The following is a 14,024-nucleotide window of genomic DNA, read 5'->3' as shown; positions in this document are numbered from 1 at the left end:
AAGTGCTCTCAAACGGAGAGCACAGTTATAAATAAATGGAACACAAAAAAAATAATATCTGTAAAGTAAAAGTGTTTTGTCAAAAAAGAATTGTTAGGCTTACGTAATGCTATTTTTAATGGAACCACTTTTAAAACTACCCATGCAGGGGATCTGATTATAAATGGTGTTATTTCTGCTGAGATGCTGGTCTGCTGTTCTGGGTTGGTGGTCTTGCCTCAGCTTGGCTCTCTTGAGTGGCTGGTCTGGATGGAGCCTGTTGGCTGTGGTGACTTCCTGGTCTAGACTGGGTTTGGTTTTCAAGGTTAACTGGGTTAGACTGAGCTTGCTGGCTTGTTGGTCTAGACTGGTCTTGGCTGTGATGTGATTTGGGCCTCTCTGGCTCATCTCGGTCTGGGTCACTGATTGGCATTTTTGACTCTTTTGCAAGCTGGTCCACATTTAAGTTTTCCTAAAAGCATATTGTTTAGTCAGAATTTTAAAAGCAATGTTATACAACACCATAGCATCAAAAGTAGGAGATATTAAATACACACCACATTGTTAATAGTTCTGTTTGTAGCCTGGCTGCCATCAAGGGCTTCGTAAGTCTGGTTTGTGGCAAATTTCATCTGTCCCCAGGTTCTGAGGCGATCCTGGCCTTTTCGTGAACGGGCAGTGGGGTTTATGGAAGTAGGAGGGATATACCGAGGTAAATCCCATGTGCCTTGGAATGCTGGCCATGCACTTCCACTCTAATAATGAAATCATTTATAAATAGTAAAATTAAACTGCAGCGAAACGTTTTAAGCCTGGTAATTACATTTAAATTTCATGCAAGTCATGCAAATCATCAAAACAAACCTTTGTTCTGACTCCAGGTAGAAGGTGGCCCCGGTCTGTGGCTATAAATGTAGTGTGTCCTTCTGCTGCTGATGGTCTCTTGAGGAACAAAAAGTAAATAGACCAAACACAAGTATTTATAATATGAGCTAGGCAATTATTCTCTCCACCCAGTGCAATTTCAAACTACGTCATTTAAAAGAAAAGGACTCGAAGTAAACACATTTATATTGTTTGCACATTCCTGTGCCCTGTTTGACTGAAGAAGAGCATGCTTCTGCTTGGCATGATGCACTGTTTGTGTAACGGAAATGCCCAGTAAAATTAAAGTGTACACTACAGTTAAAATGTTTGGTTGTGAGATGTTTTTGAAAGAAATAATAATAATTATAATAATAATAAATATATATATATATATATATATATATATATATATATATATATATATATATATATATATATATATATATATATATATATATATTAAGGATTTGTTTTTTCTATGAATAAAGAATTTCTATTTCAAATAAACGCTGTTCATTTGCAAACACTTCTGTAAACGATTAAATTGACGTATTTTAGCAAAAACGGCTTTGTCAACAAGACTGACTGTGTTAAGTAACGTTAACTTACCTCTTTGAAATGTTTTGGGATGGTCCAATTCTGGAGCTTTTGCGACTTGAAGGCACTTTCATACTGCAGAAAACATCATACATTTATTAAATACGTCAAGGTTATTCAACCATACAACAATAATAGTTATAATAAAAATATCATAGTAGAATAGTTACAATTCAAGCACCTGGTTTGCAGAGTAACTAGTCGACATCTTTCCGCTCGAGTTTGTTGGCAGTGGTCTCCTAGCAACCACTCAACATTATAACGTTACTTTCAAGTTAGTAGTTCACTTTTTCATATTCTTCAACTCTTTAAAATGCTCACTTGTCAAATTGACTATTTGTAAGTGACAACTCATATATTATTTGTTATATGATAGTTATGTGAAAAAAAAATAATGATTTCGCTTTCAGCTTTTGGCGCTCAGTTGCGTCTTCCCGTACGTGGGGGGCGGTAGAGATCACTGAGCTCTACGTTACATGCTAAACGATCCGCTGAAGGAAATTCACAAGCTCTCTGCACAGCGTTGTATTTGTACAAACAACTTATACAAATGGAGGAGTTGTACAGTTTGTTGTTCAAAATTACATGCGAACAGGAAGTATATATTGAATAACACGCTTTGAAATTGTAACCATTTTGCTGCAAGCCGTAAAATGAGCACGCAGGCGTCCGCATCTGGATCCGTCAATGAAGCGAGAGGCAGAAGTGCTCAAGATGTGGAAAACTCCAAAACACACTTCAGAGTCTGTCGGTTTATCATCGAGACTGGTATTTGCCGTTTTCCTGAAATGTTTAAAGATGTGTTTAATCTCTGTAACGGTCGAAATAGTAATTTAAGGATGTACTGCAGCTGCTTATTAGTTCATTCTCGTTATCCGAAGGTGAGTTTCTGTGCAGTTCGTGATCACATGTGCATCCCATATTTTCCTCATCTGTAGGAGTGAAGTTAGGCATGAGATCTGTGCCCATGGCCACAGCATGTGTGCTGTATCACAGGTTCTTCCAGTCTGCCAGTCTTCGGGTCTATGAGCCTTACCTAGTGGCTATGTCTGCCATCTACCTCGCAGGCAAAGTCGAAGAGCAGCATCTCAGGACAAGAGATATCATCAACGTCTGTCACAGGTATGAGAGAGGATATTAAGTCACAGTTTAGCTCTCAGAGTTCGTGTGTATTAGGTAATTTCTTCTTTTTCTCTGGTCCAGGTATTTTCACCCAGAGAGTGAACCGATGGAACTGGATTGGAAGTTTTGGGAGCTGAGGGACAGTGTAGTGCAATGTGAACTCCTCATCCTTCGACAGCTTAACTTCCAAGTGTCTTTTGAGCATCCACATAAGGTAACGTATGGAATAATTGCCTTGTTCTCAAGGTGTTAAAGGTGCCATTTGCAGAAATTGAGGTAAAAATAACATGACCTACACGCATCAAAAGAGTGAGAAGAAATAAGGGCGATGATGTCATTAAAAAAATGTCAAGTTATAGTGCTGCAGAGATATCAACCTTAATTAGCATTAGCGTTACTAGCCCCGGCCCGACAGGTGTCGTAATACCAGTTTTGGCCGTGGGAGGCGGTATGCGGGCAACATAACCACCAGCCAACCTGCAATACACGAATAACTCACAGGGCGTACCCAGGGGGCAAGGAACTCAAGCGGAAGTTGAAGTCGGGTGGGGGCTGCCATCTTTTAGCAGAACTTCACTTGCGTTAGCATTCCCATTGACTCCCATTCATTTTGGCGTCACTTTGAGAGCGAATAACTTTACATCTGAGGCGTTTAAAGACTCCTTTTGTCCATTATTTATTTCTAAAGATACACGACAATGTATAAAGGGCCCCGTATAAACAGTTTTTGTAAAAAATAGGCTAACGATTGCGTCATAACCACTCGTCTCTCTGTCGCATTACCGTACAGACAGGAGGAGAAGCTCGCAGGCAATTAACTTAATATGGCGTACTGGCGCTACATTTGAAAATACTATATAAAATAATTAATCAGAATACTTACTCCTGCTCACTCACGACAAAGAACTCCCCGCTCAAGCTCGCCGTCTCTGCAAGATTAACGATGGCAGTTTGCACGCACAGCCACTTAGAAGATTTACATCTGTCAGACAGGTTGCTGACGTCGTCAAGCTTCGTTTGAGTCTGCGCGTCAGAAACGGAAGTGCTAAAAAACGCTAAAAATGGGCTTCACTTGTCTCAATTGAGTTCCAATGGGGTCGCTGTGTCCATTTCTTTTACTGTCTATGGGCGTACCTGAACCTGATGTCAATCGTGTGGAAAGTACAGCCCACTACTTTCAGTTCAGGGAAGAGAGCGGAAGGATAGCTGAAGCCCTTGGCAAGAGACCAACACCCGCTACAGGGAAACAACCACGCTCGGAATCACAAATCAAATCCGATAAGAATACCAGAGTAAACATCGGCACTGCTTTTAATCGTAGACAACTGATGGACCTGAAAGAAATGAGGTTTGACTCCGAACTTGCAAGTTAGATGCTGTTAGTATTTCGCTAGAAGTTTGTTTTATATGTTTGTGTATTTGTTTTCGGGAAGTTATAACATAGAAATGTATCGAAGATTGTTCGATAAACGTGCTAATATTAGCGATGGCTAACCGTAGCTGTGTTTGATAATTAGCTAGCTATAACTTAACGTTACCCATTTTATTATATAGGGCTGTGCATGTCTTTACTCATGTACATCTCATCAGTAAAGACGCTCCTGTAATTAGGAATATATCTCCAGCACGTGTGTTCAGATCAGGATTGCCAGGTTTTCACAACAAATCCTGCCCAGTTGCTTCTCAAAACTAGCCCAATCTCGCTTCCAGAAGGTTCCCCGATAAAACATAGGTTCCCGGGGTTAAAATATAGGTTTTTTAGCAGGGTTGCCTTGGTATAATTCGCATTTTAGGGGCTAAATATCACGTTATTTGTATTGGGGTCGCTGTGACCAGCGGACATGAAAAACAACCACCACACACTTGGCAACACTGGTTGGCATTTACTACACAGAGCCGTAATTCACTGACAATCTACACAAAATCGATGTTAAAATCACAGGCGATTCTTTGTCGATTTTGAAAGCGATTTTGTGTTAAATGCTAATTTTACCAGGGAAACCCTTCCCAAAAATTTATATTTTAACCCCGGGGAACCTCCCGGAAACGCGATTGGGCTAGCTTTGGACTAGTTTTAAGAAGCAACTGGGCAGAATTTGTTGTGAAAACCTGGCAACCCTGATCTGAACGCACATGCTGGAGATATACTTCTAATTACAGGAGCGTCTTTACTGATGAGAGGTGCATGAAAATCGCATTCGATTTTTTGCACAGCCCTATGTATCATAACTAACCTGCTCTGTCTAGTCTGTTGGTCTCCGTGTCCTCTTTGCTTCGTGGTTTTTCTGTGCATGAAAAAATTGATGTGTGGTGTGAAAGCATGTGAAAAGAGTCAATTGCGTGTGTCTCACGGTGAATGCTTGAGAGTTGGCAAATTCGTTCTCAAGCAGAATAAAGGACAGGTTGATTATTGCTGTTTAGCGTTTGTATTAATCTATGATGTGTCCCTGTTTTCATACAGGGACATAAAAAAATAAATTGAAAGTGATACGTGGACCAAGGTGTCTGAGATTGTTCGTTTTAAGTAAAGGATCCTAATATTTCATCCACAACAATATTTAATGAGGTTATAACTCCTTGTGGTTAGTCTGCACGAGATCAACAAGCTTGTTTGCTTTGCGGCTGCTTTAAATACAAAATAAGCATTCAATCTACGTCAGAGCGTCTGAGCGCTCACAAATCTTTCTGCAGCGTCGTGAGCAGAGCGGCAAGAGCGATTTTTGACGCTCTTGATGCTGGCGGTGTGAACGCACAGTTAGGCTTCGGCTATGGCTGTAGTGTTGTTGTGAAAGTAGGGGCGGAGCATAGAGACTATGCCGTTTCTCGTTTGTTACTCTAGAGTGGACCAATTCACTTTATTGAGGCATACTGCCCCCATCTGGTATGGAATATGGAGTATGACTTGATTTTTTTTTGCCAAACATTGCAGATGGCACCTTTAAAATAAGTAATTTGAGAGTGAGGAGTTGTCGTCATAGCACAGAGCCCCTCCCCTCAATATCACAGTCTCCGCCATGTTGGCAGGATCCCGGCGGCAAAACATGATTGTTTACATGTGTTGTTAACAGAGACCTGGAACATACCTCCATGCACATGTATGGACATTGTGAATTATCTTGTTTTTGGTGTAAGTTACTACACAATGCAGGAGATTAAAAGCCACAAGTCTTTGGAAAGTTACGAGGCTTTCTGCTGTGGCTGGATGCAGGACAAGCCTCCAGGTGGTGAAAACAGCGTTGTACTGGCCAAAGTAAGTTTATTCAAATTCGTTTTAGTGTGTTGTAATTACACATTGCATTTAGCAGACACTTCTTCTCCAAAATGACAAAGTAACTTAAATAACTGCGACTGTTTCGTAAACACTAGATTGTAACGAGATGTTCAATGTGTACACAAGCGTTTCCAACATGTTTTGATGTAGGCAAAAGCTGTGTATGTTTAGGTATTTAGTTGTAATTTGATTTTAGCCCAATGACACATACTGTACCAGGTTTTTGTGTTGGGGGCTGCAAAGTGGACAAACCAGTTCTGGGTTAGCTAGGGTAGTTAAATGCGTGATTGCAAAATGTAAATGTCCTGGTTAGATTAATGCCATTAACAGTGTGAATGCAAGGTGACTTACCCCGTAAACAAGATAATTCACAATGTCCATGTGTGTGCATGGAGGTAATGGTCCAGGTCTCGGTGCCATTCCGCTGCAGGGAGCTCGTATGGGTCGATATGTTGGATGCCTGAGAGCTGTTTTGCGCTTGGTGTGAGCTTATTCCTGTGAGGTCCCTTTTCTATCACCTTATCTTTTTGCATTGCATTGCTTAACTTTCTTCTTTCTCGTAATCGTAAATCCGTCTCTGTTCCGCCGACCTAATAATATGGGCAAAAATTAAAGAGCTCTGAAATGTTTAGTCGCGCCTCTGTGAAGTTCTGAAGGCATTGCCTCTGGCAACCAATAGCGTATCCTACCATCATGGCCGACCGGCTCAGACTCCTCCCAAATCAACCCAAATTGGCAACTGAAGTCCTCACTCTCAATATACACTTCCAGTCAAGTTTTTGAACAGTAAGATTTGTAATGTTTTTTAAAGAATTCTCTTCTGCTCACCAAACCTAATAATAAAGTAATATTCTTTATTAGTATTTAGTAGTATTAGTATTTTAACTATTTAAAATATTTGTGTGATCAAAGCTAATCTTTGAGCATCATTACTCCAGTCACATGATCCTTCAGAAATCATTCTGATATGCTGATTTGCTGATCAGATATCATTATTGTTGTCAATATTTAAGTTGAGTAAATTTCTTCAGCATTCTTTGATGAATAGAATGATCCAAAGATCAGCATTTATCTGAAATAAAAAGCTAATTTATTAAAAATGTATCACCTGAATTTTAGAATTTTTGTCTAGTGTACATCTGAAAGGTCTTTTATAACCTTTTGTTAATTTGTATACCTTGTATAATTTATTCAGAGATCGCCATGAAAATAGCCCTGATGCTGGCATGGTGTTAAAAGGTGAATGAATAAATAAATAAATGAATAATGTTACAAAAGGTTTCTATTTCAGACAAATGCTGTTCTCCTGAACTTTCTATTCATCAAAGACACCTGAAAAAATTCTACTCAACTGTTTTAAACAATAATAATAATAAATGTTTTTTTGAGCAGCAAATCAGAATATAATAATGATTTCTGAAGGATCATGTGTCTGGAGTAAAAATTCAGCATTGAAATCACAGGAATAAATTACAATTTAAAATATTTTCAAATAGAAAGCAGTTATTTTAAATAGTTAATAGTGTTTAACCCTAACTTCTGTAAAGCAGGGTTATATCATAAACTCAAAACTATTCAAATATTTTATGTCAATCAGTGGAATTATAAACTAAAAAAAATAATAATAATTAACACTATGTAGTAACATCTCCATCTAACAAACTTGATTTTGCTGTGTCCCAGTACGTGCTGCAGTACCTGCTGTCTGTGAAGAGTCTATTGAATCGCCACGCCTGGTCTCGAACCCCCATCGCAGAGACGGCCCTGGCTGTATTAAAAGACAGTTACCATGGCTCTGTGTGTGTCCGCTATAAGCCTCAACACCTAGCCCTCACCTCCCTCTATCTTGCTCTCCAGACATATGGAGTGCAGCTCCCCAGAGGAGAACTGGAGTGGTGGCAGGTAGGAGGTTTCTTTTTTCTTTTCAGTTTCATGTGGAGAAAAACATAAAATGTCCAGGCAGCATTTGTGTCATGCTGTGTTTGCATTGAGTCACCGAGACTGAACGTTGACTAGTTTGAGTCTCACTGGTGCCAGAGCCGGATCAAGCATCAATAGAGCCACGATTGCAGTAACCTTTAGAGTGCAGGAAGTAGTTCCCATGGCAATAAGGGCACCTGACGGCTACTGGCTGGTCTGAGAGAAATAGCATTGTCTTCCACACAAGTTGTGTTCCCTTGGTGACATCCTAAAGTTATATTTACAAACAATCTAAACATTTCAAAGTTTCTTAAAACCACTCGCTTAGCTTCAGTTTCCTAGAATTCTGTCAAGTGTTATCACTAGAATTCAATAGATCTAGTCTTCCGTTTCTGACATATTTAGCCTTAAGATTATGATTCATTTTTCTAGTCATTTGTTGAAGCTTTTTAGGCAGGAAGAGAGCATCTGACTCTCGTGCGAAGGGATCAGCCTCCGTTTTGTTTTGTGGTTATTATAGTGGCTGGATCTGACATATGGCAAAACAATGGTGTGGAAAATGTATTCAGATCATTTTGAGGCAGCGTCTGCAATTGGTTGAACATCACAAAAGAAGAGAGGACTTTTCTTGTTTTGTCTAGACTTTGTTTCCAAATGGGGGTGTTTAAAACCTGTGTGCAATATTACGATAATCAATATATTAATGGTCAGAGTGCTTTTATACATGGCACACAGGCATTTCTTTGTTCTGTTTGTTAAAGCTATGTTTTCCATTTTATATTTCTAAAAAATAACTTTATAAAAAGCTTAAACTTGTTAAATAATTGAGATAGGAAGCGCTGTTTTCTGCGGTTGTATTCAAAAGAATATAACGACAGGTGTTATTTGATACATGTAGAGAGTTATTTTTTTCTTTTTCTTCACAATATATTTTGATCTTGTAGGTTCATTGAAGGCAAATATGTGTGAAATATCCTCTCCAGACATCACCCTGGGCCATTACTGTATAATTCATTATTGGTTATTATTGAATATAATAATCAGCACACTATCAAAATTTCCATATCATATGGACATTTCATCTAAAGCTGAAACTAGCAGAATTTAGGCTTTAACAAATATTTATGAATCTAGTTCAATGAATGTACTATTTTTCCTAATCTTTCTCTCATCCTTTGTTGGGTTTCCTGTTTACAGTGACTTGTAAATGGATATTTCAGGTAAAAATGTATCCACATCAAGTCCTCACATAGGAAATTGAAAAAGAAAGTAGCTATTTTCTCTAGACTGTGTAAAGTACACATCTACAAGAGACTAGACGCTATTATTAGTTGCCTCAGAACTAATATTTAGTTATCTTCTCCAATATAGCATGCTGAAGGATGCACTCTGTGATCTGCATTGATGTTTTGCTTGTTTCCCTGCAGGTTGTTTGTGCAGACATCACCAAGGCTCAGATTGAGACCATCATGAGTGAATTACTGCAGCTCTATGACATGGAGGCCAAGTGTACCTGAGAGACAAAGAATGAAGCGGGTACTAAAACACTGACGCAGAAACCAACACCTTCAGCTGTATCTGTATCTGACGATCATCTTTACACGTGCATTGAACCCTCTTTCTCCTGATGTTGTGATGTAACCTAATGAGCTCTTCTTGTTAATTACATTACAGAACATGAAGGTTTAGATAGGCTCATCAAGAATGATGAGAGGAATTTAGATGTAGTAGCAGGCTTTGTAAGTGGCGCTATGAAAACCAGACTTTAGCCACACCTCATCAATCAATTCCAAGCCACCGACCTACTTTCTTCTCCTACCTTGTGCTATTTTTCCCCCTAAAGAGGGAGAGAGAAATTACAAAAGAGATGGAATAGCTGGTTGAAGGAAGAATGAAACAAAAGAAAAGCCATCCTGTCCCCAGAGCTAAATTTTGAGGTAAACGCTAGATCTCAGCCATTTCTTTTATATTTTCTAATTTAATTACTCTCCTCCTCTCCCTGCAGAACTTGTCCCGGTAGGCTTCTTTATGTAACTCCTTTAAGCAGTGTTACTGTAGACTGTAAAGAAAAGCACCACAGTTTCATGAGACACCAGACTTCTGTTTCAAACTTCAAAAACAACACTGTACTGATGTAAACTTGTGATATTTTCAGCTAAAGATGAACATGAACTGACAGGTTCATTCTAAGTCTAAATTTAAAAATGTAATTACGAATAAAACATTTTTTTGCACTAATGCTTTTTGAAACCGAACCTGTAAATAGTCTTTCTTTGTAGTTTTTTTTATTTCATCTGTTATGTTCTATGATGAAATTTCTGGATCTAGTTAGGTCAGGACATCGCTCTAGAGTGGATCTTAATAAGTTACTATGGCAACTGCTATTGTGGAGGGAGCCTTTGAAACATACAGATGTGAGACTTCATTATAGCACACCTGTCAAGCTCAGCACCTCAAATAATTGGAGCTGGGGAAATGTACTAATTCAGTCATTGCTAACATGTTAACCAGCTATTTCCCCTTTAGCTTTTAAATTGTTGACCGGTGACTGCAACTGCTGTTTTAAGAGATTTCTTTGCCATCTGATTTCAGTCATCTAGATCTTGAAAAAAAAACAACTAGGATTTAAAATCAGTATGATTTAGAAATAGTGTATTTAAATTCTCTTAGAATATTAAAGCTGTGGTTTTGTTTGCATAACTTTAACCAAATTTATTATATTGTTATATTTGTTAACATTTGGTATCATGCACTAACGATTTTATTGCATTTATTCATATTGATTAATGTTCATTTCTTCAACTTATGTTTCATGTATAATTAAATATTATATAATGGTATATTGAACAAACAAAAACAACAGTCTTAACATTTAACCTAGATTAATACTGTAAAAATCATTGTTTTTTTGTTAGGTCATGATACATAATGCATTAAGAAAATTATTTTACAATTCGCCCTATCGTTTTTTCATCCATCCATTGATGCAGATGGATGAATTTCCTTTGCGGTAAGCAGTGTTATGGATTATATTTGGGAAAAATATCTGAACATTCCTGCTTCTCTCTCCCTCTCCTTGCCACACGCACATAGTTACGTACACACAAACACATACACATCTCTCAGCAGGCAGGCCCTAATGCTGGGCATCATGAATTATGGAGAGGGTACATGTGCAGCCGGATTCTCTTCCATCAATAAAACATCAGCATGGCCCTCACTATGGGACAGAGTGCTGGGAATAGGAAAGATGGGATTGATTGTGACTAACCTTACTCTCTTTGCCATCTCTCTTGGCTCTCTTCTTTCAATCTGTGTCCCCCATTCCTAGATATTGTCCTGTGTAAAAGCAAGCCTCTTCGTTGCGTTCTTGGCTCTGTGCTTTTCTCTCATGTTGTTCATCTTGTAGTCTCTTTCTCTTTCCTGTCCTTTCTCCTACTACTGCCTCGCATAACAGATCACTCCAAACTCTTTTCACCCATTCAAGGTTACTCTATTAACAATCCTCTTTTCCATTTTCCTGTAATGGTACTGGATGAAGTATGTTGTTTTTTTCTTGATTCTTGAGCTTTTTTTTTTTAACACAGTCAAAACTGATTTGCAAAAAAAAAAAAAAACTACTGGAAAAAAACTAAACAGTATTTAAAATTGAAACCCCAAATGAAAATAGTCATAATTTACTTACCCTCATGTTGTTCAAAACCTGTATGATTTGTTGCTTATGTGGAATATGAAATTATTTGTTTTGAAAGAATGTTTAAATTAGTCCAATTTTGTTATTAGTCACCATTTTGATAACATTTTTATTATATGGTTTAATGCATTAACATTACCGAACACATTCAGCACAAGGCGCTAACAATTGAATAATTTATTAAAGAGGTGGTTTACGGTTTTATTTTCTAGGCTTGATTTTGTTTATGGGGTGCAGTCTAACGTGTTAATGCTTCATTTAAAGATGAAAAAAAGCATTGTTTTTCACATAATTGACCTTTATTTCACACCTCTCTGTCCCTTCCATGTTTAACACTTCTCATAACTAAGTGAAAATAACTGTATAATTGTTACTGTTCATTGTTGGAGCTGAGTTGAATGAGTGAGAGAGAGAGCGAGATGCATGTGCAGAGCAGGGGGATGTGTTGAACACTATTAAGAACTGCTGCTTTAGAACATTGATTTTGAAACATATATGATTAGATTTTTGCTTGCACCTCTAGTTTACTCTTCCTCTTCTCTAAAGCAGCGCAGCATGGCCTCGCCCCCTTTGCTGCCTTTTCCTGAGGACGGGGTTTATCTGGGTTTGTTACATCACGAACCCGGGAAGTAACTCATTATAGTCCCTACCAGACATTTTTGTTGGCATTAAACTACCAGAATTTTTAAAGACATATCCGTTTGCATTGAACTTTCAGCTTCATAACTTTGCAGATATTGTTTATGCTCGAGCAGCAACATTATACACTAGCTAATGTTTAAAAAAGTAAAATTGCAATCAACCACTCTTTTAATCTATGTAAATTTTATTTTCTACATATACATTGTTTATATTTCAAGTTCGTTTTTATATGGAACAAGAAAGAACATATTTTGAAGGAAAAAAAATGTTTGGTTTTTGTCCACACATTAAAAGTCAATTTATTCCAGTGTTGTTTTGAACCCCATTGGCTTTCTTTGTATGGACAAAAACAGTATTTCACAAAACCCATTTTTCTGTTTAGCAGAAGAAATGGAGTCATACAGGATTGTAGCAACATGAGATGTGAATTCTTATTTTTTGGTGAACGAGCCATTCAACCTGGAAATCACTGCATCCTTGAGCCCAGAACAATAGTTTTGCGTCATGCCTCAAATTGTTCAGTTTCTTCAGTACACCATCCAACCTGCAAACAGCTCATTCCCCCTTAGAATATTCCCTGACATGCTCCCATTTTGGAAGTACTACAATATCTGTTGCAGAGCAAAGATGCAGCGTTTTTCTCTTCTTGACATCAGAACTCCTGCCAGAGTTGGGAGTGCAGCCAAATCAATCAACTCTCAGAGAGGCAAACTATTGATGTTCAATTCAGAGGGTGCTTAAGAAAAGCTAAATGAAAGTGTTGTAATGTATCTCTTCGTATTTACAGCATAATGAGAAACAGAAAGAAGTGCAAGGGGATTAGAAACAAGAGTAGTTACAGGTAAAAATTACAGTATAAATGGGATGATTAACCAAGGGACCATTAAATGGATAGTTCGCCCAAAAATTCTAATTTGTCATTAATTACTTAGCCCCATATTAAACTTATATGACTGACTTTGGCCTGTGGAAAAAAGATATTTTAAAAGTGGTTCAATCTTTTTTTTTGTCCAAACAGTGAGGGTCAGTGGGGTCTAGTTTTGTTCTTTTTGTTCATTGTATGAACAAAAACAGTTCATTTGTGTTCCACTGAAGAAAACAAAGCATATGTTTGGAACAACATGAGGGTGAGAAAAAGTCGATTTTTATCTCTTTAAAACTAATCTTGAATTGTTTTCTGCTCATCTACTGCTGACATAGCTGTGAAATGGTGAATGGTTCAAATCTAATATCCATCCCAGAATAGAGAGTCTTTGGATGCAACAATATTCATGTTGAATCCTGGAGATGTGGGTTGGAGTTCACAGACATGGAACGGTTTCACTCGGGTAGCTTTTGGATGGAGTTCCTCAGTAAAGCGGCGAGATGTAACACGCGATTGGGCGGATTGTGTTTTGACTGACAGTGAGACTCCATCTGTTGGGTTGGGCTCCAGAGCTGGGATGCACTACCTGCAGGGCTAATGCACAGCATCTCCCAGAGGGACAGCCATCTCCTAAACCCTCACCTCTGAATTATAGATACAACTCCTCATCTGAAACTCTCTGTTTACTTTCCCGGATGTGCATCACAAATATTTCAGTGTGAGCAGTCTTGTGTGCGTAAGTAGGGAAGAAAAATGTGGTGTTGAAGAGTGCACACTTGGAAGCATGCAAAATCAGCCAATGCATGCATTTTTTCTCATTTTGATTGCAAGAACAGTAAAACATGGATTGTCAGTTTAGACATGTCAGACTTGGGAGTATATTGTTGACAACTAGGTGCCAACCTACCAAAAACAGACATCCAATTCTTGGTATTTTCTTCTGTGCTTTCGAGTTAACATGAACATCTGCTGAAGAGCATTTAGTGCCTGTGTGTATGTGTGTTTGCATATGAAGGCTTCAGGAGAGGGCCACTTGAGCACTCGTCAGCACATAAAAGCTTTTTCTC

The 14,024-nt window shown here is 38.3% G+C and overlaps 2 protein-coding genes across 2 annotated transcripts; one reads left to right on the top strand and one right to left on the bottom strand.

The window, feature by feature from the left end:
* Positions 1–84: 84 nt before the first annotated feature.
* cfap126 (cilia and flagella associated protein 126) lies at positions 85–1,783 on the bottom strand. Its single transcript, XM_026242168.1, has 5 exons — positions 1,625–1,783; positions 1,456–1,518; positions 844–921; positions 537–734; positions 85–451 (listed from the first exon to the last, which is right to left on the bottom strand). The coding sequence occupies exons 1-5, from the start codon at positions 1,649–1,651 to the stop codon at positions 170–172; spliced, it is 648 nt and encodes a 215-aa protein (XP_026097953.1). The 5' UTR covers positions 1,652–1,783; the 3' UTR covers positions 85–169.
* A 140-nt stretch (positions 1,784–1,923) lies between these two features.
* Positions 1,924–10,011, top strand: ccnq (cyclin Q). Its single transcript, XM_026242166.1, has 5 exons — positions 1,924–2,211; positions 2,382–2,565; positions 2,647–2,779; positions 7,520–7,738; positions 9,184–10,011. The coding sequence occupies exons 1-5, from the start codon at positions 2,097–2,099 to the stop codon at positions 9,271–9,273; spliced, it is 741 nt and encodes a 246-aa protein (XP_026097951.1). The 5' UTR covers positions 1,924–2,096; the 3' UTR covers positions 9,274–10,011.
* The last annotated feature ends 4,013 nt before the right edge of the window (positions 10,012–14,024 follow it).

This window comes from Carassius auratus, unplaced genomic scaffold (assembly GCF_003368295.1).
Source record: "Carassius auratus strain Wakin unplaced genomic scaffold, ASM336829v1 scaf_tig00000876, whole genome shotgun sequence".
Taxonomy (NCBI): domain Eukaryota; kingdom Metazoa; phylum Chordata; class Actinopteri; order Cypriniformes; family Cyprinidae; genus Carassius; species Carassius auratus.
The sequence above is the reverse complement of the archived record's forward strand: the minus strand, read 5'-3'. Positions and strand labels throughout refer to the sequence as shown.

What these genes read in the sequence shown, in the direction of transcription:
- cfap126 (XM_026242168.1), bottom strand. Translation starts at nt 1,651, where the DNA reads ATGTCGACTAGTTACTCTGCAAACCAG. An exon ending in CTAGTTACTCTGCAAACCAG is followed by an intron (nt 1,519 to 1,624) that starts GTGCTTGAATTG and finishes TGTTTTCTGCAG; the next exon opens with TATGAAAGTGCCTTCAAGTC. An exon ending in ACAGAACTATTAACAATGTG is followed by an intron (nt 452 to 536) that starts GTGTGTATTTAA and finishes ATATGCTTTTAG; the next exon opens with GAAAACTTAAATGTGGACCA.
- ccnq (XM_026242166.1), top strand. Translation starts at nt 2,097, where the DNA reads ATGAGCACGCAGGCGTCCGCATCTGGATCCGTCAATGAAGCGAGAGGC. An exon ending in ATCATCAACGTCTGTCACAG is followed by an intron (nt 2,566 to 2,646) that starts GTATGAGAGAGG and finishes TCTCTGGTCCAG; the next exon opens with GTATTTTCACCCAGAGAGTG. An exon ending in CTTTTGAGCATCCACATAAG is followed by an intron (nt 2,780 to 7,519) that starts GTAACGTATGGA and finishes GCTGTGTCCCAG; the next exon opens with TACGTGCTGCAGTACCTGCT.